This window comes from Cervus elaphus, chromosome 21 (genome assembly GCF_910594005.1).
Source record: "Cervus elaphus chromosome 21, mCerEla1.1, whole genome shotgun sequence".
Lineage (NCBI taxonomy): Eukaryota > Metazoa > Chordata > Mammalia > Artiodactyla > Cervidae > Cervus > Cervus elaphus.
The window spans coordinates 78170276-78197512 of record NC_057835.1 but is presented as its reverse complement, the minus strand read 5'-3'; the positions used below and the strand labels follow the sequence as shown (position 1 = coordinate 78197512).

Below are 27237 nucleotides of genomic sequence, written 5' to 3'. Positions count from 1 at the left end.
AAAGGGCTAACACATATCCTTCCCAAAAGTGAAAAAGTGAAAGTGAAGTCACTCAGTCGTGTCCAATTCTTTGCGACCCCATGGGCTATAGCCCACCAGGCTTCTCCATCCATGGGATTTTCCAGGCAAGAGTACTGGAGTGGGTTGCCATTTCCTTCTCCAGGGATCTTCCCGACCCGGGGATTGAACTCCGGTCTCCCATGTTATAGGTAGATTCTTTACCCTCTGAGCCACCAGGGAAGCCCAAACTCTTCCAAAAAATTGTAGATGGAGGAAGAGTCCCAAGATCATTCTATGAAGCCATCAATACCTGAAACCAGAGAGGGATATCACCAAAAAAAAAAAAAAGATCACAGGCCAGTATCACTGATTACCCTATGCCATTATCAAGTGGGATTTATCACAGGGATGCAAGGATTCTTCAATATATGCAAATCAATCAGTGTGATGTGCTAAGTCACTTTAGTCATATCTGACTCTTTGCAATCCCATGGACTGTTACCTGCCAGGCTCCTCTGTCCATGTGATTCTCCAGGAAAGACTACTAGAGTAGTCTTTTTCCTAATGTGATACACCATATTAACAAGCTGAAGAATGAAAACTATATGATACATCAGTAGATTCAGAGAAAGCATTTGAAAAATGTCAACACTGATTTATGATGAAAGCTCTCCAGAAAATGAGGATAGAGGGAACCTACCTCCACATAATGAAGGTCATATATGACAACCCACTGGGAACATCTTTCTCAACTGTAAAAACTGTGAAAAACTGAAAGCATTTCGTCTAAGATCAGGAACAAGACAAGGATTTTCACTCTCACAACTGTTATTCAACATAGTTTTGAAAGCCCTAGCCATGTCAATCATAGAAGAAAATAAATAAAAGGAATCCAAATTGGAAAAGAGGCAAAACTGTTACCGTTTCCAGATAACATGATACTATACCTAGAAAATCCTAAAGATGCCACCAGAAAACTACTAGAGCTGATCGATGAACTGGGTAAAGTTACAGTACACACAATTAACATACAGAAATAGATTGCATTCCTGTAATGAAAGGTCAGCGAGAGAAAGTAAGAAAACAATCCCATTTACCATTGCCTCTAAGAGAATTAAAAAAATTTCTAGGGATATAACTACTTAAGGAGGCAAAATACCTATACTCAGAAAACTTATAAGGTGGTGATGAAAGAAATCAAAGATAACACAAACACAAAGAGAGATATACCATGTTCTTGGTGGGATCATATTGTCCTGCATCTATTGATGTGATCATATAGTTTGGATTGATTTCCATATATTGAAGAACTCTTGCATCCTTGTGATAAATCCCACTTGATCGTGGTGTTTGATCTTTTTAATGTGTTGTTAGATTTGGTTGACAATATTTTTTTGAGGACTTTTCCATATATATATATAACTGACACAGTTTGCTGTAGAGCAGAAACTAGCAAAACATTGTAAAGCAGCTGGATTCCAACAGAAAATCCCTCCCAGCATCAGGGTCTTTTCCAATGAATCAGCTCTTCGCACCAGGTGGCCAAAGTATTGGAGTTTCAGCTTCAGCATCAGTCCTTCCAATGAACATTCAGGACTGATCTCCTTTACGATGGACTGGTTGGATCCCCTTGCAGTTCAAGGGACTCTCAAGAGTCTTCTCCAACACCACAGTTCAAAAGCATCAATTCTTCGGCACTCAGCTTTCTTTATGGTCCAACTCTCACATCCATACATGACCACTGGAAAAACCATAGCCTTGACCAGATGGACCTTTGTTGACAAAGTGATGTCTCTGCTTTTTAATATGCTGTCTAGGTTGGTGATAACTTTTCTTCCAAGGAGTAAGCGTCTTTTAATTTTATGGCTGCAGTCACCATCTGCAGTGATTTTGGAGCCCAGTAAAAGCAAAAACAATGTTTCCATTGTTTCCCCATATATTTGCCATGAAGTGATGGGACCAGTTTCAATGATGTTAGTTTTCTGAATGTTGAGTTCTAAGCCAAGTTTTTCACTCTCCTCTTTCACTTTCATCAAAAGGCTCTTTAGTTCTTTTTTGCTTTCTGCCTTAAGTGTGGTACTATGTTGCTAATTTTTTAATGAGATTAAGACGGAACTTCTTTCTTCTTCACCTTTTGTCTTTTACAATGAAACATCTAAAGTTGCAAGTTTTTTGGTCACGTTCTTACTGTTACCTATAGGTTTTGGAAAAAAGCATTCTTTTTTATTTCTTTCTAGATAATATGAAAGTTAAATTTTCATTTCTTCTTTAATCCTGAATCAATTTGATTTAAGAGAGTATAGCAGTCTAGACGACCCAGATAATCATGATGGTATGATCACTCACCTAGAGCCAGACATCCTGGAACGTGAAGTCAAGTGGGCCTTAGAAAGCATCACTATGAACAAAGCTAGTGGAGTGATGAAAGTCCAGTTCAGCTATTTCAAATCCTGAAAGATGGTGCCCTGAAAGTGCTGCACTCAATTTGCCAGAAAATTTGGAAAATTCAGCAGTGGCCACAGGACTGGAAAAGGTCAGTTTTCATTGCAATCCCAAAGAAAGGCAATCCCAAAGAATGCTCAAACTACCACACAATTGCACTCATTTCACATGCTAGTAAAGTAATGCTCAAAACTCTCCAAGCCAGGCTTCAGCAATACGTGAACCATGAACTTCCAGATGCTCAAGCTGGTTTTAGAAAAGGCAGAGGAACCAGAGATCAAATTGCTAAGATCCACTGGATCATTGAGAAAGCAAGAGAGTTCCAGAAAAACATCTATTTCTGCTTTATTGATTATGCCAAAGCCTTTGACTGTGTGGATCACAGTAAACTGTGGAAAATTCTGAAAGAGATGAAAATTCTGAAATCAACAAGAGAACGCTTCAGATTTCCAAAATATCTTGAGTATAAATTTTAATGGAATTTGTACAGGATCTACATATGGAAAACTACAATGAAACAAATCAGTTTCTTAAGTAATTAAATAAATAAAGTCTAAATGGAGAAATCTTTCATATTCATGGATTGAAAGATTCAATATTAGGAACATGCCAATTCTTCCCAATTTAGTCTATAAATGCAACACGGCCTCAGTTAATATTCCAGGACATACTTGGTAAATATTAACAAACCCATTCTAAAATTCACATGAAAACATAAAGAGAAAAAAAAAAGAATCATCAACACAACACTAAAGAAGAACAAAGTTGGAGGATAGACATTACCCAACTTTAAGACTTGGTATAAAATTATAAAATAAAGGCAGTGTGGTTACCAGTGACAGAATAGACAAATAGATCAATGGAACAAAATGGAAAACCCAGAAATTGAATCACACAAAGAGAGCCAAGTACCTTTGACAAAGATACAAAGGTAATTCAATGAAGCAAGAGTAGTCTTTACAACAAATTGTGCTCAAACAATCAGATATTCCTTTGAAAAAAATCTAATCAAAGTGGATCATAGAAACAAATATAAAATGTAAACTTTAGGTGTAAAATTAAAGAAACTAATGTTTGAGATTGATTAATTTTGACTGTGTGGATCACAATAAACTGTGGAAAATTCTGAAAGAGATGGGAATACCAGACCACCTGGCCTGCCTCTTGAGAAATCTATATGCAGGTCAGGAAGAAACAGTTAGAACTGGCTATGGAAAAACAGACTGGTTCCAAATAGGAAAAGGAGTACGTCAAGGCTGTATATTGCCACCCTGCTTATTTAACTTATACACAGAGTACATCATGAGAAATGCTGGGCTGGATGAAGCACAAGCTGGAATCAAGAATTGATGCTTTTGAACTGTGGTGTTGGAAAAGACTTGAGAGTCCCTTGGACTGCAAGGAGATCCAACCAGTCCATCCTGAAGGAGATCAGTCCTGAATGTTCATTGGAAGGACTGATGTTGAAGCTGAAACTCCAATACTTTGGCCACCTCATGTGAAGAACTAACTCACTGGAAAAGACCCTGATGCTGGGAGGGACTGGTGGCAGGAGGAGAAGGGGAACAGAGGATGAGATGGCTGGATAGCATCACCAACTCCATGGACCTGAGTTTGAGTAAAATCCAGGAGCTGGTGATGGACAGGGAGGCCTGGCATGCTGCGATTCACAGGGTCACAAAGAGTTGGACACGACTGAGGGACTGAACTGAATTGAGGAGTCTAGAACTGATGCCAATAGGAAAGAAAGTCAGATTCAGGTCACCACCTTCCTGAAAAATGTATGTGAATAGCTAAATGTTACATTTTAGCCATGTAATTTGATTTTAATAAAAATCATGAAATTTCAGCTTGGAAAACGTAATGCATTAATTCTCAGAAACATGTAATGTTTCTGTAATGTAAACATTACATGTAAACATTCCCAGAAACATGTAATGCATTAATTCGCTATAAAATCCCTAACAAACCTTTTCTGGGCTCTTCTGGAAGCATATGTTTCTGTTACACTGTCATGCTAGATCATGATGGCTCAGATGGTAAAGAATCTGCCTGAAACACAGGAGACCCAGATTCAGTCTCCCGCTTGGGAAGAGCCCCTGGAGAAAGGTTTGGCTACCCACTCCAGTATTCTTGCCTGGTGAACTCCATGAACAGAGGAACCTGGTGAGCTGCACTCCATGGGGTCGCAGAGTCAGACACTGCCGAGCAACTAACACTTCATTCCACATGCTAGATCATACAATGTTTTGTCACAGTGTTTTCCTTTTTATGATTCTTTTCTTTTTCATAAACTACTAAAAATCTCAAGATATTTGGGACTCATTCTATTTCTTTGTTACATTTAACAGTAACATTCTTTCTTGTAGTTACTACTCTTTTAAACTTGTCCTACCTTCTGGTGTCACAGTGAATAAATTCAGTACCTCTTCCACTAGATGGCCTTTCATATATGTAAATAAGTTAGCTTCCTTCCTTCCCAAAGGCTTTTCTCTCTAGGCCAAATATTCTTATTTAATTCAGCCATTTTTATGCAGGGGTGTTGTTCTGAGATTTCTTGCCATTCTTTTTTCTTTCACCTGTGTGTGTGCCAGTTGGTTGAAATCCTTCTGAAACTTCACTGAAATACACTGAACTAAACATTTACAGAGATGTCTCAAAAGTGAAAGTCCATTAGAATTGTCACCTCCTTTTTAAAAGAAACTACAGTTCATTTAATGCCTTCTAAGATTGCATTAGCTTTATAGTAGTGGTATCACTCCCCTGGTTTATACTGAGTCTGCAGTTGGAAAAGCTACCTAAATATTTCTTACAAAAATACCTGGCCATAGACAAGGTGATTTATGCTCTGGACTTTAATTGGTCATATTGATGATGTCTTGGTTCTCTTATTTCTGAAATCAGGATAATATTAATACTAAGAAGATTATTAAGACAATTCAATAATCATTAGGTAAACATTATCATTGATGATATTGTTATTATTATTACTATTATTCCCATTTGACATCGCTCCCAGATAGTTTTATGTTAGTTTCTACCATGGAGAACATGTGCAGTTGATCTGTTAACCCTTGAAGGAAAACTGTTCATAAAAATTATAATTCAATAAATTAAATAATAGTAAAAATAAAAATGTCAACTGTACAAGCTATGAAACAAAGGTTCCCTTACAAATAAACAATGTGCACCCTTTGACTGTATATCACATGAGTCACTCTCTTGTTTAGCTCCTTTGGAGAGTTGTTGATTTATAATGTGTTAATTTCAGGTGCACGGCAAAGTGAGGGTTTCCCAGGTGGCACTAGTGGTAAAGAACATGCCTGCCAGTGCAGGAGACAGAAGGGACATAGGTTTGATCTCTGGGTCAGGAAGATTCCCCTTGAGGAGGACATAGCAGCCCACCCCAGTATTCTTGCCTGGAGAATCCCATGGACAGAGGAGCCTGGCAGGTTACAGTCCATGGGGTTGCAAAGAGTTGGACATGGCTGAGCAACTACCATTTTTCACTTTCTGAGTGTGAATAGTTAAATGGGGATATACATGGTTTTTGAATAGCTAAAATGCTAAAATGTGTACTTACTCAAATGTATTGCAACTTTATTCCAGAAAGACCCCAAAAGCAAAACTTGAACTTGTTATAGGCTGGGAATTATTACATAGTATTTACCTTGTGTTAGATACCATGAGTAACCTATGTATTCTTTTTCATATTTCTTACCCATATAGGTTATTACAGAATGCTGAGTAGAGTTTCATGTGCTTACAGTAGGTCCTTGTTAGTTATCTATTTTATATATGGTAGTGAAAGTGAAAGTCGCCCTATCATGTTGGACCCTTTGTGACCCCATGGACTGTAGCCCCCCAGGCTCGTCTGTGTAGGTTAATCCCAATCTCCTAATTTATCCCTCCCCCAGCATGTTTCCCCTTGGGTAGTCATAGGTGAAATCTGTGAGTCTGTTTCTCTTTTGTAAATAAGTTCATTTATATTATTTTTTAATTAGATTCCACATATGAATCATATCATATGATATTTGTCTTTCTCTGTATGACTTGCTTCACTTTGTATGGTAGTCTGTATGTCCATCTGCATTGCTCCAAATAGCATTACTTCGTTCTTTTTTATGACTTGAGTAATATTCCATTGTGTAGATATACCATCCATCTCTGCCAATGGACATTTAGTTTGTTCCCATATCCTGGGTATTGTAAACACTGATGCAATGAACATTGGGGTACATATATCTTTTTGAATTGTTGTTTTCTCTGAGTATATGGCCAGGAAGGAGATTGCTGGCTCATATAGTAACTATTTTGAGTTTTTCTAAGGAATTTCCATACTGTTCTCCATAGTGGTTTTACCAATTTACTTTACCATCAGCAGTAGGGAAGGGTTCCCTTTTCTCCACACTCTCTCCTGCATTTATCATTTGTAGACTTTTTGATGATGATGACGATTCTGACCAGTGTGAGGTAATACCTCACTGTAGTTTTGATTTTCATTTCTCTGATAATTAGTGATGTTGAGTATCTTTTCATGTGCTTTTTGGCCACCTATATGACTTCTTTGGTTAAATGCTTAGGTCTTTTGCCAACTTTTCAGTTGGGTTCTTTTTATCTTTAGCATAGAGCAGCATGAGCGGTTTGCATAGTTTTAAGATTAATTCCTTTTCAGTTGCTTCATTTGCACATATTTTCTCCCATTCCATGGGTTGCCTTTTCATTTTTGTATATGTTTCCCTTTGCTGTGCAAAAGCTCTTTAATTTAGTTAGGTCCCATTTGATTACTTTTGCTTTTATTTTCATTACTCTAGGAGATGAATCAAAAAAGATCTTGCTGTGATTTATGTCAGAGAGTTTTCTGCCTATGTTTTCCTCTAGGAGTTTTATAGTATCTGATCTTAAATGTGGGTCTTTCATCCATTTGAGTTTATTTTTGTGTATGATGTTAGAGAATGTTCCAAATTCATTCTTTTATGTGGAGCGTCCATTTGTCCCAGCACCACTTGTTGAAGAGACTCTTTTCTCCATTGTATATTATTGCTTTTTGTGTTACATTAGGTGACCATAAGTTTATGAGTTTATCTCTGGACTTTCTCTCCTGTCTCATTGACCGATCTTTCTGTATTTTGTTCCAGAACTATACTGTTATGACTACTGTATTTTGTGCCAGTGCCAGCACAATAAAATGATCAATGTCCCATTGACCTGTATTTCTGTATTTTGTGCCAGCACAATAAAAATACCATTTTGATAGTATAGTCTGAAGTCAAGGAGCCCGATTCCTCCAGCTCCATTTTTCTTTCTCAGGATTGCTTTGGCTATTCAGAGTCATTTGTGTTTCCATACACATTTTATATTTGTTTTGTTCTTGTTCTGTGAAATATGCCATTGATAGTTTGATAGGTATTGCATTGAATCTCGAAATTGCTTTGTGTAATATAGTCATTTTCACAATGTTGATTCTTCCAAACCAAGAACATGGTCCACTTTTCCATCTCTTTGTGTCATCTTTGACTTCTTTCATCAGTGTCTAATAGTTTTTTGACTACAGGTCTTTTGCCTCATTAGGTAGGTTTATTCCTAGTTATTTTATTCTTTTTTGATGCAATGGTAAATGAGATTGTTTCCATAATTTCTCTTTCTGATTTTTCCTTATTAGTGTATAGGGATGTAGAGATTTATGTGTATTAGCTTTGTATCCTACAACTTTACTAAATTCACTAATGAGCTCTAGTAGTTTTCTGGTAGTATTTTCATGACCTTCTATGTATAGTGTCATGTCTTCTGCAAAGAGTGATAGTTTTACTTTGTTTTCCAATTTTGATTCCTTTTATTTCCTTTACTTCTCTGATTGCTGCAGCTAGGACTTCAAAAAATATGTGGAATAAATATGAACATCCTTGTTTTACTCCTGATCTTAGAGGAAATGCTTTCAACTTTTCACCACTGAGAATGACATTAGCTGTAAGTTTCTCATAAAAGAAAGAAAGTGAAATCACTCAGTCATGTCTGACTCTTTGCAACCCCATGGACTGTAGCCTGCCAGTTTCCTCCATCCATGGGATTTTCCAGGCAAGAATACTGGAGTGGGTTGTCATTTCCTTCTCCAGGGGAATCTTCCCAACCCAGGGATCACACCTGGATCTCCCACATTGCAGGCAGACTCTTTACCATCCGAGCCATCAGGGAATCATAGATGATCTTTATTCCTCTATGCCCAATTTCAGAAGTTTTTTTTTTTCCTTATCACTAAAGGGTGTTGAAATTTGTCAAATGCTTTTTCTGTGTTTATTGAGATGATCACATGGTTCTTATTCTTTAGTTTGTTAATGTGGCATATCATACTGATTGGTTTGCAGATTTGAAGGACACTGCATGTCTGTATAAATCCCACTTGATCATGGTGTATGATCCTTTTAATGTGTTGTTAGATTTGGTTTGCTCGTATTTTGTTGAGAATTTTTATGTTATGTTCATCAGTGACATTGACCTGTAATATTCTTTTTTACGGCATCTGTGTTTGGTTTTGTTACCAGCATGATGGTGGCCCTGTAAAATGAATTTGGGAGAGTCCCTTCCTCTACAATTTTTTGGAAGACTTTCAGAAGGATAGGTGTTAACTCTTCTCTAAATGTTTGACAGAATTTGTCTGTGAAGTTGTCTGCTGCTGGCCTTTCGTTTGTTGGAAGGTTTTTAATGACTGTTTCAATTTTAGTACTTGTGATTAGTCTCTTCATATTTTCTGTTTATTCCTGGTCAGTCTTGGTAGGTTGTACCCTTCTAAGAATCTGCTCATTTATTCTAGGTTGTCTGTTTAATTGGCATATAGTTGTTTGTATTAGTCTTTTATGATCCTTTGTATTTCTGTGGTGTCTTTTGTAGCTTCTCCTTTTTCATTTCTAATTTTACTGCCAATCTTTCCACCAGTATGAATCATTATTACCTAGCAAAATATGGCTAACTCCATAAGAAGGATAAAAGAGGCTGAAAAGCAGTATGAGAGGAGAAAGCGTAGGGAACAATTAATATCTCTGTGGCTGAAGGAGAGTATCTAAGGAAGGAACATCCTAGAAGACCCTCCTTCTCCTAGGCTAAGAAGCACATCTTATTAGGAGAGAGGTGTCCTCTGCCCTCTGCATGTCAGAGAGCTTCGTTGAAGTATTGATGGTCTGGGGATAATGTGTAGGCACCCACTTTCTGGGGTGCCAGTGAGCTTCCATGGATGTCCTGTGTGGTGTGAAAAAGCTTTTTCAGCTGTGCAGAAAAAGCAAGGAAGAAAACACGTGGGCATTTGGGAAAAGAAGCCCCTTTCTCTTCAATGCCTTTCTGTTTTCCTCCATAAAGACTCTGCTAACTCTAACATGGCGTGTGTTTGCTCAGTCACTCAGTTATGATGCCAGCTATCAAAGGAGAAATGTTTACAAGATTCAGCTCCATTATCACAAAGCAAGAGCAAAAAGGAGGTAGATTTAGGCTAAGAGGCAAAAAATTGATACTTATTGGCAAAAAGTTCTAACCCAACATGGTCCAACCTAACTGTAATGATCTGTATGTTCTAATATTAATCTTCAGGTCTTTAAAATTCTACTAGAGACATTTTATTTCCTTACAAAGAGCAATAAAAATAAATAGTATAGTGAAAAGTTCCACAGAAATCAAATATTCAATTAAAAAAATATCTACTGGGTGCTACAAACACCCTCTGTCAAGAGGAAGGGGAGATATATATATATATATATATATATATATATATATATGTAGTTATGACTGATTCACATTGCTATACATCAGAAACCAACACAACATTGTAAACTGATTTTCCTCCAATTAAAAAGGAAAAATGAATGCCTTGTGTTTTCAAAGCTCACAATCTTGTGAGATAGAGTCATGTATTGTCAATTACAATATAATATGTTCAGACTGAAGCATGCTTAAGAAGCTGTAAGAATATAGTCCACACATTTGTGAATAAATTCACCTAGGACAAGAAGATGCATAATATGCTACAGGATTTTGACAAGGATCATCCTGAAATATTTTACTCTGAAAGCTTCAGTGTTAAGAAAATCAGACAAATTAGATTAAGTTCAAAGATGGAAGACAGGAATGATAAATGGAATAGAGAGATTGGTTTGTGAAAGTCTAAGACAAATCTATATATTAGATAAGCTGTATGACAAGAAAAGAAGAGAACTAACAAGCATGAGGCAGATGTAAATACAAAAAGCTGTAATCAAAGAATAGCACAGTAAGTGGAATTTAACCTAACTCTACAAACTTTTTAATTGTGGAAGAGATAGGGCTTGAGTTAGGCCCTAAGTATGGATACATATTCAACAAAAAGAAGATTCGTGTGTTGACAAATGGAGAGCTTGAGCAAAGTCCCATAACGAAATTTCTGCTGAGTTGCCAGTTGGGCTAATGCAGATGATTGTGGAGAGATACAAGAATACCTGTGTGTGAGAGCAATGAGCTATTTTCTTCCACCCAGAAAGTAGGTTACTGGGGAAGTCTGAGTGAATAAAAGAGGAATTAAAGGAATTGTTAAAGAATGTCAGAAGAAGGAGCTGCATGTAGAGACTGCTGAAAGTATGGAGTCTGACCATCACCTGGAGACCATGGGGAGTCATTGGAGGGTTTGTTGCTGTTCTTTTTTGTTTATTTTTTACATTCTGTAAAAAATAAAACAACAAAGAATTGTGTAAACACAGTTTTGGAGCTACATCTGTGAACATCCTTCCTACGGGAACACAGCATAGAAAAGGGTAAGAATCATACCCCATTTAAGAAGATACTTCCAAAATCAGAATTCCTATGTTAACCCAGCAAGAGAGAGAAAAATATTTTTCTTTTTTTCCCTCCTCCTTCTTGTTCCTAGAATTTATTCTTCACACAATCCTTCAATTAATCATCCTTTAAATGTGTGAGACCGTTAGTTTGACTCACAACTAAAAGACCAGAGCTCTTAAATGAACTGAGTGGATTGTTTTAATCTTTGAACTTCCTAGTCACTTCACCTTTCTAAGCTGTCGGGTTCTGATCCACAGTTAGCCAGATATTCTATGAATGTGCCATAATCCTTGGGTCCCTGCCAGCCTCCTTCCCCATTCCAGAATCCTTGGTAGTCAATCTGAGTGTTTTGCCAATGCAGTGTAGACTTAATAGCTTATTCCATTGTTTTTGCATTTTGAATCGGTGTGGTTTTGTGTATCCACCACACCCACACATACTCCAAAGTAAATTTATTTATTTGTTTATTTGTACTCCTTAATGAAAATAGATTTTTGTCCACATGTTCAATCTTAGCAAAATTTATAAGTCTGTTCAACTGTATACACTATGACAGTCAGAAACCCACATCAGATTTTGTAAGTTAGAAGTTAGAATCCTGTATGTATCTCTGAGGAAACTTTTGATTCACTGGGAACCTCAACCATAGGGAAATTTACTCTGGAAATTCAGCTGTCCAATATTATAACTTTTGCATTCACAACTTCTGTAGGTATCTGAAGAACAGCTGTGATAAAGAAGGAATAACATCATAAACTTCCATACTTGTTCCACATTTTCTACCACTAAATCTTGCCTTCTAGAAGGACTACCTTTTAACATTCACTTGTCAAATACCTATATCTTTTTTCAAGGACTAATTAAAACATCATCTCTCTTATGAAACCTTATCTGGGTCCTTGTCCCAACCACATCTTATTTCTTCTGCCTATAAGCTCTTATAGTAGTTTTAATTTTGTCAAAGTCAAATTTTGTCAAATTTGACTTTGAATTATGATCATCTGTGTATTTGCCTATCCCTTAAACTTTGATATTCCTTGAGGTTAGAAGCCATGCTTTGCTGATATGATATCATTATTCACAATTCCCAATATTATATTTAAAACAAATTTCAGTAATTGATTATTTGATTTAATTTATGGATCCACATATAGTAATTGAGAAGGCTTCAATCATTATTTGTAGGATGTCTGCTAATAAACAATTAAAATGCTCCATCCTTGTGCTAAGAAATTTATTAATATTCTGAAGATCATATTTTAGTGACATTCTATGATAAAAAATAAAAAGTACTTCCGTGTATTAGTCTACTCATATGAACTGGTTTTATGAATTCAAAAGGGGTATATAAAATGGACCACATATTTTGCAAAACCCAATGAATTGTGATTTCTTCTCCTATAAATGAAACAGTTTCAGTGAAATTCCAGGAAAGTTACTAGGTCTCATTCAATCCCCAATAATGAAAGAAAGAATGTGAGTGTGCAACTCTAAACAATCATTTTACCAATTCCTATTTCCCATTAAATTTCTAAGGGATCTGAGCAAATAGAATAAAGGTACATTGAAAAGTAGAATAAATGTTGTAAATGTGTACAATATTGTAAATTTCAAATATAAACTGTGTTAAATTCAAAGCTACTGCTTCACTTTTCTAGAAAGTCAAGTACTTACCCTTTGTCACTGACCATACTCCCAAATGGCAAAAACATTTTCAGTCACTGGAATGAACTTCCTCCTGGACAGTGTCCTAAACATCTCTTTTATTCTCATTTTTATTTTAATGGCCTAAGAACCAGATTGTCACACAAAACTACCACAGTGAAAGTTGCGAAAGTTCCTTGTCTAAAAGCCAAAATATGTGAAACAGATCGTCAGTCCAGGCTGGATGCATGAGACAGGGTGCTCAGGGCTGGTGCACTGGGACGACCCTGAGGGATGGGATGGGGAGGGAGGCGGGAGGGGGTTCAGGATGGGGACACATGTACACCCGTGACTGATTTGTGTGAATGCATGGCAAAAACCACTACAATATTGTAAAGTAATTTGCCTCCAATTAAAATAAATAAATTAATTTACAAAAAAGGAAGTCAAAATAGATTAACTCATGAGCATAACAGCATCCCTCTTGGCTTATATCAGGGAAAGAGGACCTTTTCTAATGTAATAGGTAAGTTTTTCCTGGCACCACAATTCTAGGATACATAAGATACTTACAGTGCTGGATATGACTCCTGGAAATGTCACTTTTTGACAGCTAATTTCAAATAGAGGTTCACACAGAAAGAAAAAAAAGAAGGGATTTTTATGAGGGAGAACCTGTGAGAGGAAACAAAAAGACAGAATTGAGAGCAGGAGGAATACTGAGGAAAGCACTTGGCAATCACAGATCAGACTTGTTCTCTGCTGATCTCTTTTCATCTCCTTGAATCTCTTTCTCTTCCTTGGAAACCCAGCTTGATTTTACAGCTTAGGCCCTGAACCAACTACAGCCATGGCACTTCTGCAAAAAGTCCAGACCTTAAAGGCAAAAGCAGCCTTGTCAAGATTACACAGAACTGCTTGTACATTTTATTTCATTTTTAACTTGACAGGTGAAATTGAGTTTATGATGGCAGAAAGTGCGACTTGGAGTTCAAACAATTTAGGGTGCTTAGCTATAACTTGTCCTTGCAAATATGCCTCACCAGTCAGAATTGAACAAAAAATAAGCAGATTGGACAAGATAATTTAAGCATCAACTGAAAAAAAATAAAAATGAACATTTTTCTCTCATGCACTCTTCAATTTCCAGAAGGTTGGTAAATTACTGAGGTATTTCTTAAAGGTATTAGAATTATGAGTAGAATCATCACTGACATCCACATTAGTAACATGTCATATTTTCACCTTACTCTACTCTCTGATATTATAATATTTTTAAAAAGAGTTTCAGAATAAAAGATGAAACAATTTAGCTACATATTCTCTCTATTCAGTCACATCAGAAAATATTGAGAATTTTCACCATGTGAAAACCATTGTCCCATCAAACAATAGCTACTTAAAGCATCTAAAATGTCTATCACCATGTCTGATACTTAATATCAAATTTATCTATTCAAGTAAATAACTTCTCAACATTATATAATTATTATCATTAGTGTGACTGGTATTATTTAATTTCAAAGATAGTTCCCAGGTCCTTAAGAAAGACAAGGCATAAGACTGGGAGAAGTTTTAGACGTGTGAGTGGCAGGGAATTTACAACTACAATTTACAGAGTGTTCTAACTAAATGCTCTAACAAAAGAGAGGTCAGAGGCCCATGTTTAGGAAGAAATCTGCCTATAGTTTAGTCAAGATGGACAAGATATCAAGGACCATCTTAATCACCACTAGACTGTGAGATTTGTGAGCAAAAAAGAAACTATTTCACTTCTAAACCTAAGTGCCTAATATAGTTCCTGATTATAGGTCCTTAATCACATTTTGGTAAATGAGCATATGAATGACTATGCTAGAATACTTATCTGTGTTATTTAGGGTATTTAATATCTCTAGGCCTCAGTGTCCTATAAAGTTGGAGTAATATTCTCCATCTTATAGGTTATTGTCAAGGGCAAATCAGATTATGTATGGAAAGGCACCAAGAATATTGTTTCAGTAACTAGAATGTTTCTCTCCTCAGGTACCATGTTTCATAAACTATGCCTCAACAAAACTCTTAAAATGATATACTATTTTAATTGTCTTTTCTTTTTCCTTTGCTTTGACTGGTAGGAAACTCTTTTGTGTTATCCAAACAGGAATGCTATTACACATATATTTGTATTTAACTGAAGTATTCTTTTTCCCAGGTTTGTTGAGGTATAATTGACATAGAACATCGTGTAAGTTTAAGGCATCAGTTCAGTCGCTCAGTTGTGTCCAACTCTTTGCGACCCCATGAATCGCAGCACGCCAGGCCTCCCTGTCCATCACCAACTCCCAGAGTTTACTCAAACCCATGCCCATCGAGTCGGTGATGCCATCCAACCATCTCATCCTCTGTCGTCCCCTTCTCCTCCTGCCCCCAACCCCTCCCAAGCATCTGGGCCCTTTCCAATGAGTCAACTCTTTGCATGAAGTGGCCAAAGTACTGAAGTTTCAGTTTTAGCATCAGTCCTTCCCGTGAACACCCAGGACTGATCTCCTTTAGAATGGACTGGTATACAAGATATTAATTTGACACACTTACATACCACGAGGTTATTACCACCATAGAGTTAGTTAACAGGTCCATCAGAACATGTAACTATCACTTCCTAAGGTGTCTGTCATCAGCTGAATGGATAAAGAAGATGTGCTGTGTATATATAATGGAGTATTATTCAGCATGACAAAGAAGGAAATCTCGTCATTTATGAAAATGTGGCAGACCTTGAGAGCATTATGCTAAGTGAAAGAAGTCAGAGAAAGACAAATCCTACGTGGTGTCACTTATATGTGGAATCTGAAAAAGCCAAACTCAGAAACAGTAAAATGGTGGCTAGCTGGGACTGGAGGTGAAGGAAACGATGAGGTGTCGGTCAAAGGACACAGACTTTCAGTTGTAAGATCAGTAAGTTGTGGACATCTAGCAACATGCTCTTAAAAATGATCAACCCTCTTTCTAAATTCCATATATATGCATTAGTATACTGTATTGGTGTTTATCTTTCTGGCTTACTTCACTCTATAATGGGCTCCAGTTTCATCCATCTCATTAGAACTGAATTCAAATGAATTCTTTTTAGTGGCTGAGTAATATTCCATGGTGTATATGTACCACAGCTTCCTTATCCATTTGTCTGCAGAACAGACTTTTGGACTCTGTGGGGGAAGGCGAGGGTGGGATGTTTTGAGAGAACAGCATCGAAACATGTATATTATTAAGGGTGAAACAGATCACCAGCCCAGGTTGGATGCATGAGACAAGTGCTCCGGGCTGGTGCACTGGGAAGACCCAGAGAGATGGGGTGGGGAGGGAGGTGGGAGTGGGGATCGGGATGGGGAATACATGTAAATCAATGGCTGACACGTGTCAGTGTATGGCAAAAACCACTACAATATTGTAAAGTAATTAGCCTCCAATCAATAAAAATAAATGGAAAAAAAATGACCAACCCTAAGAGATAACAGGGATTACTTATGACAAATGTGTATGAATGTAGCATAACCTTAAACTTGAGATTTTCAAAAAGTTTGGCTTTCACAATGAAGATTATATGCACTGCTATGTCAGGAAAGTTTTGAGGTGAAATTTATCCCTTGAATTTGATGATAGCCAATAGGTTGTCTTTAAAATCCCTAGACTCAATGCCATAGTTGAGTCTAACACCAGTAATATCAACTAAAACATAAATCATTATAACTTTAGCAATCTGCAACTGTGGGGCAAAAGAGGCCACTTTTGTTCTTACTGCTCTGGCAGTGGTCTCCTGGTCTTCTCTGGCTAGCAGAGGTAGATAAACAGCAGTGTTGCTCTGGTTAGACAATGCTCAGTCTCCTTCTAGACATTTACATGAAGTAGGTCTCCACTTTACATTTCAGAACTTGAGTTCAAACTCACTGTGTTCAGTCAGGCTGTGTTGGACAGGAACCAGCCCTATCTGATAAGCCAATCATGCTAGGTCAGTACCCCTGCCATGTACATAATGGGTGTGAGGACAAATGCGTAATCTATCCTGAAAGCCATGAATGACAAGCCCTCCTCAATGTGTTCTTTCAATTTTCTTAACAAAAGAAAAGTTATGAAGGACCATTAAATTGATATTTGGGGAATATAAAATTACTTGCCTGTTGTATGGTGGTTAGATACAAAATTACCATCTGACTTAACAATTCTACTTTTAGGTATATACTCAAAAGGGATAAAAGTAGGAGCCCCCCAAAAAATGGTTGCTCACCAAAGTTCATAGTAGGATTATTCCCAACAGCCAGGAGATGGAAACAATTCAGATTCTATCAACAAATGAACAGACAAACAAAAATTCACACACATACACACACGAGTGGAGAATTATTCAGGCATAAAAAGGGATTGAAATTCTGATATGTGCTAGAACATAGATAAGCCTTGAAGAATTACACCAGGTAAAATAAGCCAAACAAAAAGGAAAAAGAGTATATAATTCCACTTATATGTGGTACCTAGAATACACAAATTCACAGCTATAGCAAGTTGAATAGCAGTCACTGAGGCTTGGTGAACGGTCAGGGGGGTGAGGGAATGAGGAAATATTGTTTAATGGACACAGAGTTTCTGTTTGAGATGATAAAAAATTTTTGGAAATGGTTAATTGCACAACATTTCCATTGAATCTTGACATTTAAAATGGACTTAAATGATTAGAAATGTAAATTTAGTTATGCATATTTTATAACAGTAAAATAAATGAACAAATATTAAAAATGATTACTCCCCTGTAATACCAGTACTCCATTTAGTGTAAGATTAAATTTCTTCCAGACTGAGGAGGGCTGCCTGGTGATGAAAAACAGCTCCAGAAGTGGATTCAGAAGTCTTTCCCTCCAGTCTCAGCCCTGTCACTTACTAGATATAAAATTCGAGCTAGCCACTGAGGTCCCTTGCACTTTAATTTTTTCCAGTTGCAGTAACCAATAGAGCTGTTTTGAGAGCTTAAAATTATTAATAAAAGGTAATAATGCATATAAAGTGTTTTGTTAACTCTAAGAATTACATAAGTAGATGGGGGAAAATTTATTATACATTCATTTAAAGAGCTTAGTAATAGTCTTATCCCTGAAATGTACTTATTAACTCTTCTTTAAGTGCCCTATAATATTGTTATTGTTGGTAAGACTCAAAGTTTCTTTTTTGTTAATTTTTCTCTACATAAAGTACTGAATAGCAAGTTTTTAAAATGAAAATGCTGAATTTCTGAGGAAACCACATTTGTATTTACTTTTCTTACATTAAACTTTTTCATTTATATTATTTCTATACCATTTGTTTATTGTTTATTTAGCCTCATTATATATACCTTAGGAAGAAGGAATAGCTATATTATATCTTGTCTGGGGAAAAATGGTTCTACAAGTAAGTACTACAAGTATTTAAAAAATTAATTTTGCTACCTGTTCTCATTTTCATTTGAAACCACTCAATCCATTATCAGTGTTTACATTATCAAACATATAATAAGAGTTTGACATGGCATTATATCCAGTTGGACATTATCTTGTAAAGCCCTTTGGATACATAATTACATTGGAAGATAAATATATAAAATTAATATAAATATATTGCCCTCACATTATAGATTAATACCAAAATTATTGCAATGTCAACAACTAATTTCTTGTTTCCCTCCTCAGTGGTTATGTCTTTGACTATGATTACTACAGAGATGATTTCTACAATCGGTATGTAAATTTCTCATCTTTGTTTCCCTTCGGTTTAAATTATCTTTTAACTCTTCTGTACCTTTCATTCACAGATATTATTGATTAATACATTTAAATAATATTTTACAGTAAAAAAGTAAGTCCCATTAAAATATAAGAGGGACAGATTTTCCTCTTTAGATTGTACCTACTGCAGTATAGTAGATCTTGGGCTTTTAGACTTTGGTGGTACTTAAGCCTAAAATTTGGTTTCTGATATTTGGATGATATTCTAAAGATTTATTAACCAATGTTATTTTTCAGATCTTGAAATTGGAATTCTTAACTTGGAATTCTTCAAGACTGAGAGATTTATAAATTCAGACAATGAGTCCAACCTTCTAAAATACATCCACTTTCATAAAACACACAAATTCAGTAAAAATTATGGACAAGTCTTGCTCTGCATGGTAGTGTGGGACCATAAAAGGAAACCATGCAGAGTGATGTTAATAATCAACGTGGGAAATAGGATTTTCCATGACCTTTAAAAAACTTTTGTCAAAATGTTAAAAAGTCTATGTTATAAATATATTATGCATGTATACATATATAGAAATTCCTCATGCATACATATAGGGAAATACAGTGAAACAGTTATTTAGTATACTAATTTAAAATTTGAACATTGTAATGTAAAAATACTAAGAGTTAGTGTGTTTTGTCTCTTGTAAAAATGACTTATCGAAAGTGATTTGAATAGTACTAGCCTTCTTCTTTCACTGTGATATGGGGCAAGCACCTCTTTTACCCCTCGGTGAATTGTTATACTACTAATACTGGGTCAGCTTTGACACTTTATCAGTGTTGAGAACTACCCCTAATCCTTAAGATGATTCCTTTTCTTTGCCAGTTTCACTTCCTCTGGGACATCGTCCTCCCTTTTTAACACATCACAACCACTTTCCTCATTTATGTCAGTGTGTTCTATTTTACTAAATTCCTGTCTCCATCTCTAGAGTCTCTTGAGTGGGAGAGTGTCCACATCCCTACAATCAGCTATTTCTCCTATAATTCCATTTACATTTAATTTTAATTTTATCCCCATTTTCACTCTTCAGTTCTTTGCTGTACTGATTCCCTCTTTTGATTATCCATTCTCATAAAATTCCACGTGGATTCATCACCAGGAAGCAGAGAGATCTGTGTGTGAACTAACAAATACACAATGACAAATCACCAACAGACTTTGAAAGCGGTGATACGATTGATCACTGATCATCACGCATACCTGTTAGTTAGGTAGAGATTCGTGGACTGAAAACCCAGCAGCAAAGTTGGACTTTATGAAATTACTCACAGTTAATATACGTGGTAAAACTGAAATTTGACTTTTGCTGTTGGGGGGACTGGAGTTATTTAACTTAGCATTGGCAAATGAAATTCTGATAGTAGAGGTATGCAAAACAAGGACTGAATGTGTGTAGGTCACTGGACCGTACACACACATATGAAAACAAAGTAAATATTGTGTAAAGTTCTATTCAAACAAACAAACAAATATCCCAAGGCATAAAAACGCAAAGTTAGAAAAACAGAACAGACATTTACGCAGGGAAGAAGCTCCGTAATCCCTTGTAAGGGTCTCATTCTCTTTGCTCAGCCGCGCGGGTCCTCTTCCAGTCCCTGGAGAGCCCCATGTCCCTTTCTGTCTGGGGCCCTTCCTCTCCTCACTTCTTCTCCTCCTGCCTCTCTGCACCATCTAGTTAAGGACTCCATTCTCCAGGTCTCAGCATGGACTCCTCTCTCAGACTAAATGAGGTTCTCTGTTCCCCTCTCCACACCTGTTACTGTTCCTTCACAGTACCGCTCCTTGTTTATCTTGCTAAATTTCTCTCTGCAGTGACAATATTTGGTTTATTTCTGCATGCCTTCCTTCCTCCCAGAGGGCAGGAAAGATGCTCAGCTCTGCTTATTGTGTCCTCAGGCACTATCATTAAGTCTCACACATACTGGAAACTCAACTTTGGTTATTAATTCAACTCCTTAGATTTAGAGACATTTTGCTTTCTCCAAGGTCACATAGTTAATTAGTGGCAGAACTACAATCATAAACTAGGTCTCCATTTATATTCAGTAACCAGCTGTGCAGATACGCAAAACAGAAGGGTAGCAATACTGGCCTATGGTTTTACATAAAAGGAAGCAGCCTTGTCTACACAAAACCAAATCCACAGCCATACCTTTAGCACCACTGTGTTCAAAGCTAAGCAAGTGATTCCTCTAGTCACCCTTTTATGACCAAATACAAATTTTTAAGGATGACTTTCTCAATTTTTACAATTTATATAAAATATAATATTTAATTTTAAATATTTAATAGCTTGTAATAACCCATCCTAACAATGATGTGAAGATTCGGCAGCATTAAAATAATCCCATTTACTATGATAAAAAAAAAAAAAGGATAGCATTTAAGTAGTCTTTCGATTATTTGAATATTTCAGTTTTTGACAATTTCAAAACATTTTCTGGTACTCTTTTGTGTTTCAGGATGCAGAACACTGTCTTCATTTTTATGAATAAAGTTGCCAACTAATATATTTTAGACTGTCAATATGAAACTATCTTCACATTGTTACCTCTTACATATTTTCTATCATGTGACTTCCTTATACATTTAAAGAATTTCTACCTAAAGTGGAGTCAATGGTAGGAGACCCAAATTCTGGTAATCAAGCTGTAAACTTTGGGCAACTAGTCAGGTTTACAGTTTTCTCAGCGACCCAGGTGACACCAGAGGTAAACAGCCTGCCTGCCAATGCAGGAGACATTAGATCCCTGGGTGGGGAAGATCCCTTGGAGGGGGCATGGCAACTCACTCCAGTACTCTTGCCTGGAGAGTTCCATTAGGAGAGGAGTCTGGCAGGCTACACTCCACAGGGTCACAAAAAGCCAGCCACCTGAAGTGAATTAGCACTCACCCAATATTTGCATTTTACTATGCATATATTATAGCTCAAAAAATTGTAAGATCTATATGTAGATAGATGATAGATAAATATATTTTACAAGCAAATGAACAAGAGCCTTAATCCGCAAGTAATTACAGAGCCTGAAGCTTTCAGATGGTTCTCCATCACACACAAAAAATCTAACTCTGAATAATTTCCAAAATCACTTGTTTGTCTTATATAAAACCTGTTTGGTTTATAGGTGGTTTATAGGTGTCTGTTGGTTTATAGATCAGTATGGGTGTGCTGCTAACAGACCGTCTGAGCAGTCTGTGCTCTCATTGGTTTATTTTTCATCTTCTGCGTTTGGCTAAGAAAGAGAGAAGCATCTGCCATAGTAGACGCAGTCAGGAGTTCCCTGTGAACATAGATTCCCCAGGAAGGGAAAAGACTGGAGAGGCTGGACAAGAGAAATAGCCTAACAGGCCTGTGCCAACAGTTTTATCCACAGTAATTCCTCCTTAGTTGCATTCTGCTTGTGTTTATCGTTAACTTTTTGCTCCTTTTACTAATGGCACAAGTGTGGGCAATTTATTTAATGCCACCAAAACCTGTCTCATCAATGAAGTGAACATGAAATTAATGCCTACCCCATATTATTGTTCTGAGGATTAAATGAAGTAGCATATTTTTATGACCTGCATTATGCCTGGTGTGTTTTTGGTACTTAATCAATGTTAGCTACTGGTAGCCGACAGTAACCACTAATGGTGATAGAGAACATGTTTCTTACACTGATAGTCAAGTAGCAATGCCCCTGTGACTGAGGAATACACTGACTGGTCAGTCGTCCTTCCGTAAGAAGTCTGTTGTGACACCTCTGGATCATTCTTTTTGTTTGGTTGTCCCTCCTCCTGCCCCCTAGAGCATTCCAGCTGCAGCTGAACACTCTTATCAACACTCAGCTATTTCCATTCCCTGCACGCTGCTTGGTTTTCCGTCAGGAACACAGAAACATAGAGTTACGCTGAACAAGGAGAATTGAGCTTGTAAAAAAACTTTCTAACTATGTATTAAGGAACCAAAAAGGCAAAAACAGAGAAACAACACAAAACCCACAGTGGTATGATGGAGTCAGCAAACTACACCTCTGCCTCTGCCACCTCTCGGGCTGGAAAACAGGAAACGGTAGGATTATCAAGTACCAGTCTAGAAAAGGAGACTTACAGAGCTCCCGTGGAGAGTAGGAAGTTCTGCCTAGTTGCTGCTTCTGTATCTGAACCCGGAGAAGAAACCCACGGGGCTGGAACCCAGACCCAACTGTTGCCTGGGTCTCTGAGGGAGTGTGAAGACTGCTCCGCAAAAGCTGCAAAAGTATCCAAACTGGATTCAGCGGCTGCTGCTGGAATGCATTGCTGCTGTCAGGGTGAAGAAACGAGGCTGGAGTAACACTGAAAAAACAAGAAGCCAAGACAAAACCGGGAAGCAAAACAGAAAGGGTCAAGTCCTCTCTTCCGGTTCCAAGCTTAGTCTCCTTCTCAAGTCCTTAAATTGGCTGAGCCTAGCAAGGAGCCAGCTGGCCCCCGCAGAAGTGTGGTTTACCAAGTCCCAACTCCAGATGTTACTGAATGCCTCACATGAAGCTGAGACATAATATCTCAGTAGCTGACATTCATTTACATCCTATTGTTAGCCTATTTCTGCCAGGCTTGGGAATTCTAATATAATTGGCAATTTTCAACTCTTGCATTGTTTTAGCTTAGAAAACTTCTCTACACAAAGTTCCATCTTAATGTTAATGTTTCAATACATTTATCCAACAGTAACTTTTCCAAAAACTACTTTAGTGGCTCTCCATGGTTTCAGGAATCATGAAGTGAAAGTGAAGTGTTAGTCTCTCAGTCGTGTCCAGCTCATTGCGTCCCCATGGACTGTAGCCCTCCAGGCTCCTCTGGCCATGGAATTCTCTGGGCAAGAATACTGGCATGGGTAGCCATTCCCTTTTCCAGGGGGTCCTCCTAACCCAGGGATCAAACCTGGGTCTCTCACATTGCAGGGAGATTCTTCACTGTCTGAGCCAGCAGGGAAGAGCATCACTAAATAATAGACTTTAGAGCTTATTCTAAACAGTTATCTTTGTGTATTACACAAAAACTGCCCGATAATTACAGCATCAATGGCTTTTTCTTTCAAAGGTCAAGTATAACTCTAAATGAAAGGCATTATATTTGTACTACCCCAAGTAAAGTAAAAGGAGAAGTATACCTATAATTCATACCCCCAAGGAATGTTTTCAATTTCTGAGGTATCAGCAGTTTTAATCCAACCTCTCTTCAATAGTACCAGGAAAGGCACTGAGACATTTATAACCTCTAGTAATGAGCAAACTTCTAATGATAGAAAAAAAAAAAAAAGAAAGAAATACTAGAGCTGCTTGACTACAAATATATGTGTGTGTGTGTTGTGTGTGTATACACATACACATCACTGATTCAAAATGGGGCATTGCTCAGATCTGGATCCATTTTGACACTGAGTAAATTAACATAGGAAAAGCTACCAGAGCTGCAGTTAATGAGAAAAAACTCTAAGTCAAGTTGTACTTGTCTCAGATCATTGATTATAGAGCACAGTATATATTCATGAATATTGGAAAAACATATTAGCAAGAAGCAACGTCTGTTTCATTATGCAAATTTTTAAATTACCATCTGGTAGAATGGGATTCCACTTAAAACATTTGTTTTAAGCCTTAGCATGGCACAGTTGACAGAGGATGTGATACGGAGTCAGAAGATGAGTTGCAGGCCTCAATGTGCGGGTGTTGACTGGTTAAACTTGGGAGGGGAGGTTATCTCATCCCTTTCCCACAAGTTTCCTTCATGGGCAAAATGGCTTAATGATACACACGTAACAGAATTATAAGAGTTAAATAGGAGAATCATTTTACTGATTTATAACCTCACAAGAAGGAAATGGCAACCCACTCCAGTATTCTTGCCTAGAGAATCCGGTGGACAGAGGTGCCTGGTGGGCTGCTGTCCATGGGGTTGCAGAGAGTCCGGCACTACTGAAGAGGCTTAGCATGCATGCATGCATTGGAGAGGGAAATGGCAGCCCACTCCAGTGTTCTTGCCTGGAGAATCCCAGGGATGGCGGAGCCTGGTGGGCTGCCATCTATGGGGTCACACAGACTTCAGCTGTACATGGCTGAAGTGACTTAGCAGCAACAGCATCAATTGCTACTTGAATCCATTCACTTTTTAATTCACCAAAGCTGTATACAAGATATAGAAGACAGCAAAATTGTACAAAATATAAAGATTAGATTAAGGTCAAAACATTGCTAAAATAGATCATTGATGATTACAGTCAACCCTTTAAAAGCATGTTCATGAAGCATTTGTACACGATTAGGGATGGGGCTTGCTGGTAGGGGTTGGGCTGTTGGCAAGGGTGGCTTCACAGAAAATTGTGGAAATGTTTAGTGACAAAAAAACAGAAATGAGAATTACTTATTTACTGGTCTCAAGTGAAGTGTGCCTATAAAAAGCATTTTTTGGATTCAGCTGTAACCAAAAGCTTATTTATTTGAAGTCAAGGTAGAAATTATAAACAGATTTTATGAATTTTGAGTAGTTCAAACAGTACAGAAATCAGATATTCTAATAGGCTAGAATAATTCATGTGGATTTCAAATATAGCCTTTTTAAAAAATGAATAGGCGTCTTAGTTTGGCTTGATAGACTATGTTTATCAGAAGTCAAATAAGCTGAAGACAGAAACCCTTCTTGTCATTCAACAAGCTTGAATGAAGACACAGCCAGAGATCTCGGAATGTAGAGTTGTTGATCTTCGTTTATCTGCTAAAAGGGTCCAGGGAGAACATGGCCCTGAATAGGTGGTCAGATTTTGGTTCTGGGCAGGCCGGTTGTTTAACCCGAAGTCCAGACTACATTTTTTGGTTAGTACTTAATCACATAGTGACTGTAAATTTGGGTTCATAAGTAAGGAAAATGAAAAATCATTTTTATGTGGGAAATTTAGAAGAAAACAGATAATTACTGATTTTTAAGTTATCATTTATCTAAATGATAATCTAGTGTTCAGTGACAAAATAATACACAAATATTACATTTTCAATTTTTTTCATGAATTTTAAAATCACATTGGTTGACAGTGGAAGTTCAGTTCAGTTCAGTTCAATCACTCAATCATTTCTGACTCTTTGCGACCCCATGAACTGCAGCACACCAGGCCTCCCTGTCCATCACCAACTCCCAGAGTCCACCCAAACCCATGTCCATTGTGTTGGTGATGCCATCCAACCATCTCATGTTCTGTCATCCCCTTCTCCTCCCGCCCTCAATCTTTCCCAGCATCAGGGTCTTTTCAAATGAGCCATCTTTCCGCATCAGGTGGCCAAAGTATTGGAGTTTCAGTTTCAACATCAGTCTTTCCAATGACAGTGAAAAATGGGCATCAAATTAAAAGTCCAGCAATCAAGTAATGATTTATTAGACTGTGGTATATCTACTTATGAAAATGCACCAAAAAAAAAAAAGAAAATGCACCACAGAACTTAAAATAAATGTTGTGAATGAGTTAAGTTCACTCAGTCATGTTCAAGTCTTTGCAACCCCATGGGCTATACAGTCCATGGGATTCTCCAGGCCAGAGTACTAGAGTGGATAGCATTTCTCTGCTCCAGGGGATCTTCCCAACCCAGGGATCAAACCCAGGTCTCCAGCATTGCAGGCAGACTCTTTACCAGCTGAACCACAAGAGAAGCCCAAGAATACTGGAGTGAGTAGCCTATCCTTTCTCCAGAAGATCTTCCCTACCCAGGAATTGAATTGGAGTCTCCTGCATTGCAGGCAGATTTTTTACCAACTGAGCTAAAAATAAACATTAGGAAGACCATTTAGCAAATGTGGGAAATGTTTTTAATATAAACCAAAGAGGATTAGCCAGGATACGTTACTGTATATACATTATGTTTTCAGTTACATAAAAAAATACAAACAAATTCTTATAGAAAAAAGATTAGAAAATGACAGTAATTGTTTTAGGGTAAGAGATAGGAGGTTATTTTCTAAATATATTTTCTGAAAATGCATTAAAATGTTGCTTTTTTATTGTTGAAGTTTAATAATAACAGGCTTTTAGTAAAAACAAGAATTCAAAATTATATTCATTTTATACATCAATATGCCATTAAATTGTCTTTATCCAAAAAGCAACTGTTAAAAATAATATCCTTATTCTTTCTAGATACAAGCTGTGTCTATTTTTTATCAAATAAATCAATATTAAAATTGCTTACCATTTTCCAGCTTTTGTTTGATAATGAAATCACACATCTCAGATATTATTAAAGCAAACAAAATTCCAAACAGGAAATGGCCACATGAAAAGTAGAAATGTTTATTAAATAAAACAGACCCTCAGACTTCCTCAATCTGTTGTTTTTATTAAAATCTGACATTTACTTTATTTATTGCTTGAGAGTAGGTCTTTTAAAGCTTTTGTTTTAAAATAGGCCTTAGAGAAAGGAGAATTATGTGTTTGACTTCATTATAAATCATTATTTGTTTGACCTGTAAACATAATGGGAAAAACAGTATTCTAACAGTGTTAGGGAAAATGAAGGGCCATTAAAGGAAGGGAAAGGGAATACAGTTGTGAGAGTGGAAGAA

The 27237-nt window shown here is 37.1% G+C and overlaps 1 protein-coding gene across 7 annotated transcripts in view; it reads left to right on the top strand.

The window, feature by feature from the left end:
- Window positions 1-27237, top strand: part of RALYL (RALY RNA binding protein like) — a 773722-nt gene that overhangs the window by 665914 nt on the left and 80571 nt on the right. For all 7 annotated transcript variants that reach the window (XM_043879846.1, XM_043879848.1, XM_043879847.1 and 4 more), the window contains one exon: window positions 18576-18623. In XM_043879846.1, coding sequence (XP_043735781.1) covers window positions 18576-18623 — 48 coding nt within the window. The remainder of the gene's footprint in view (window positions 1-18575; window positions 18624-27237) is intronic.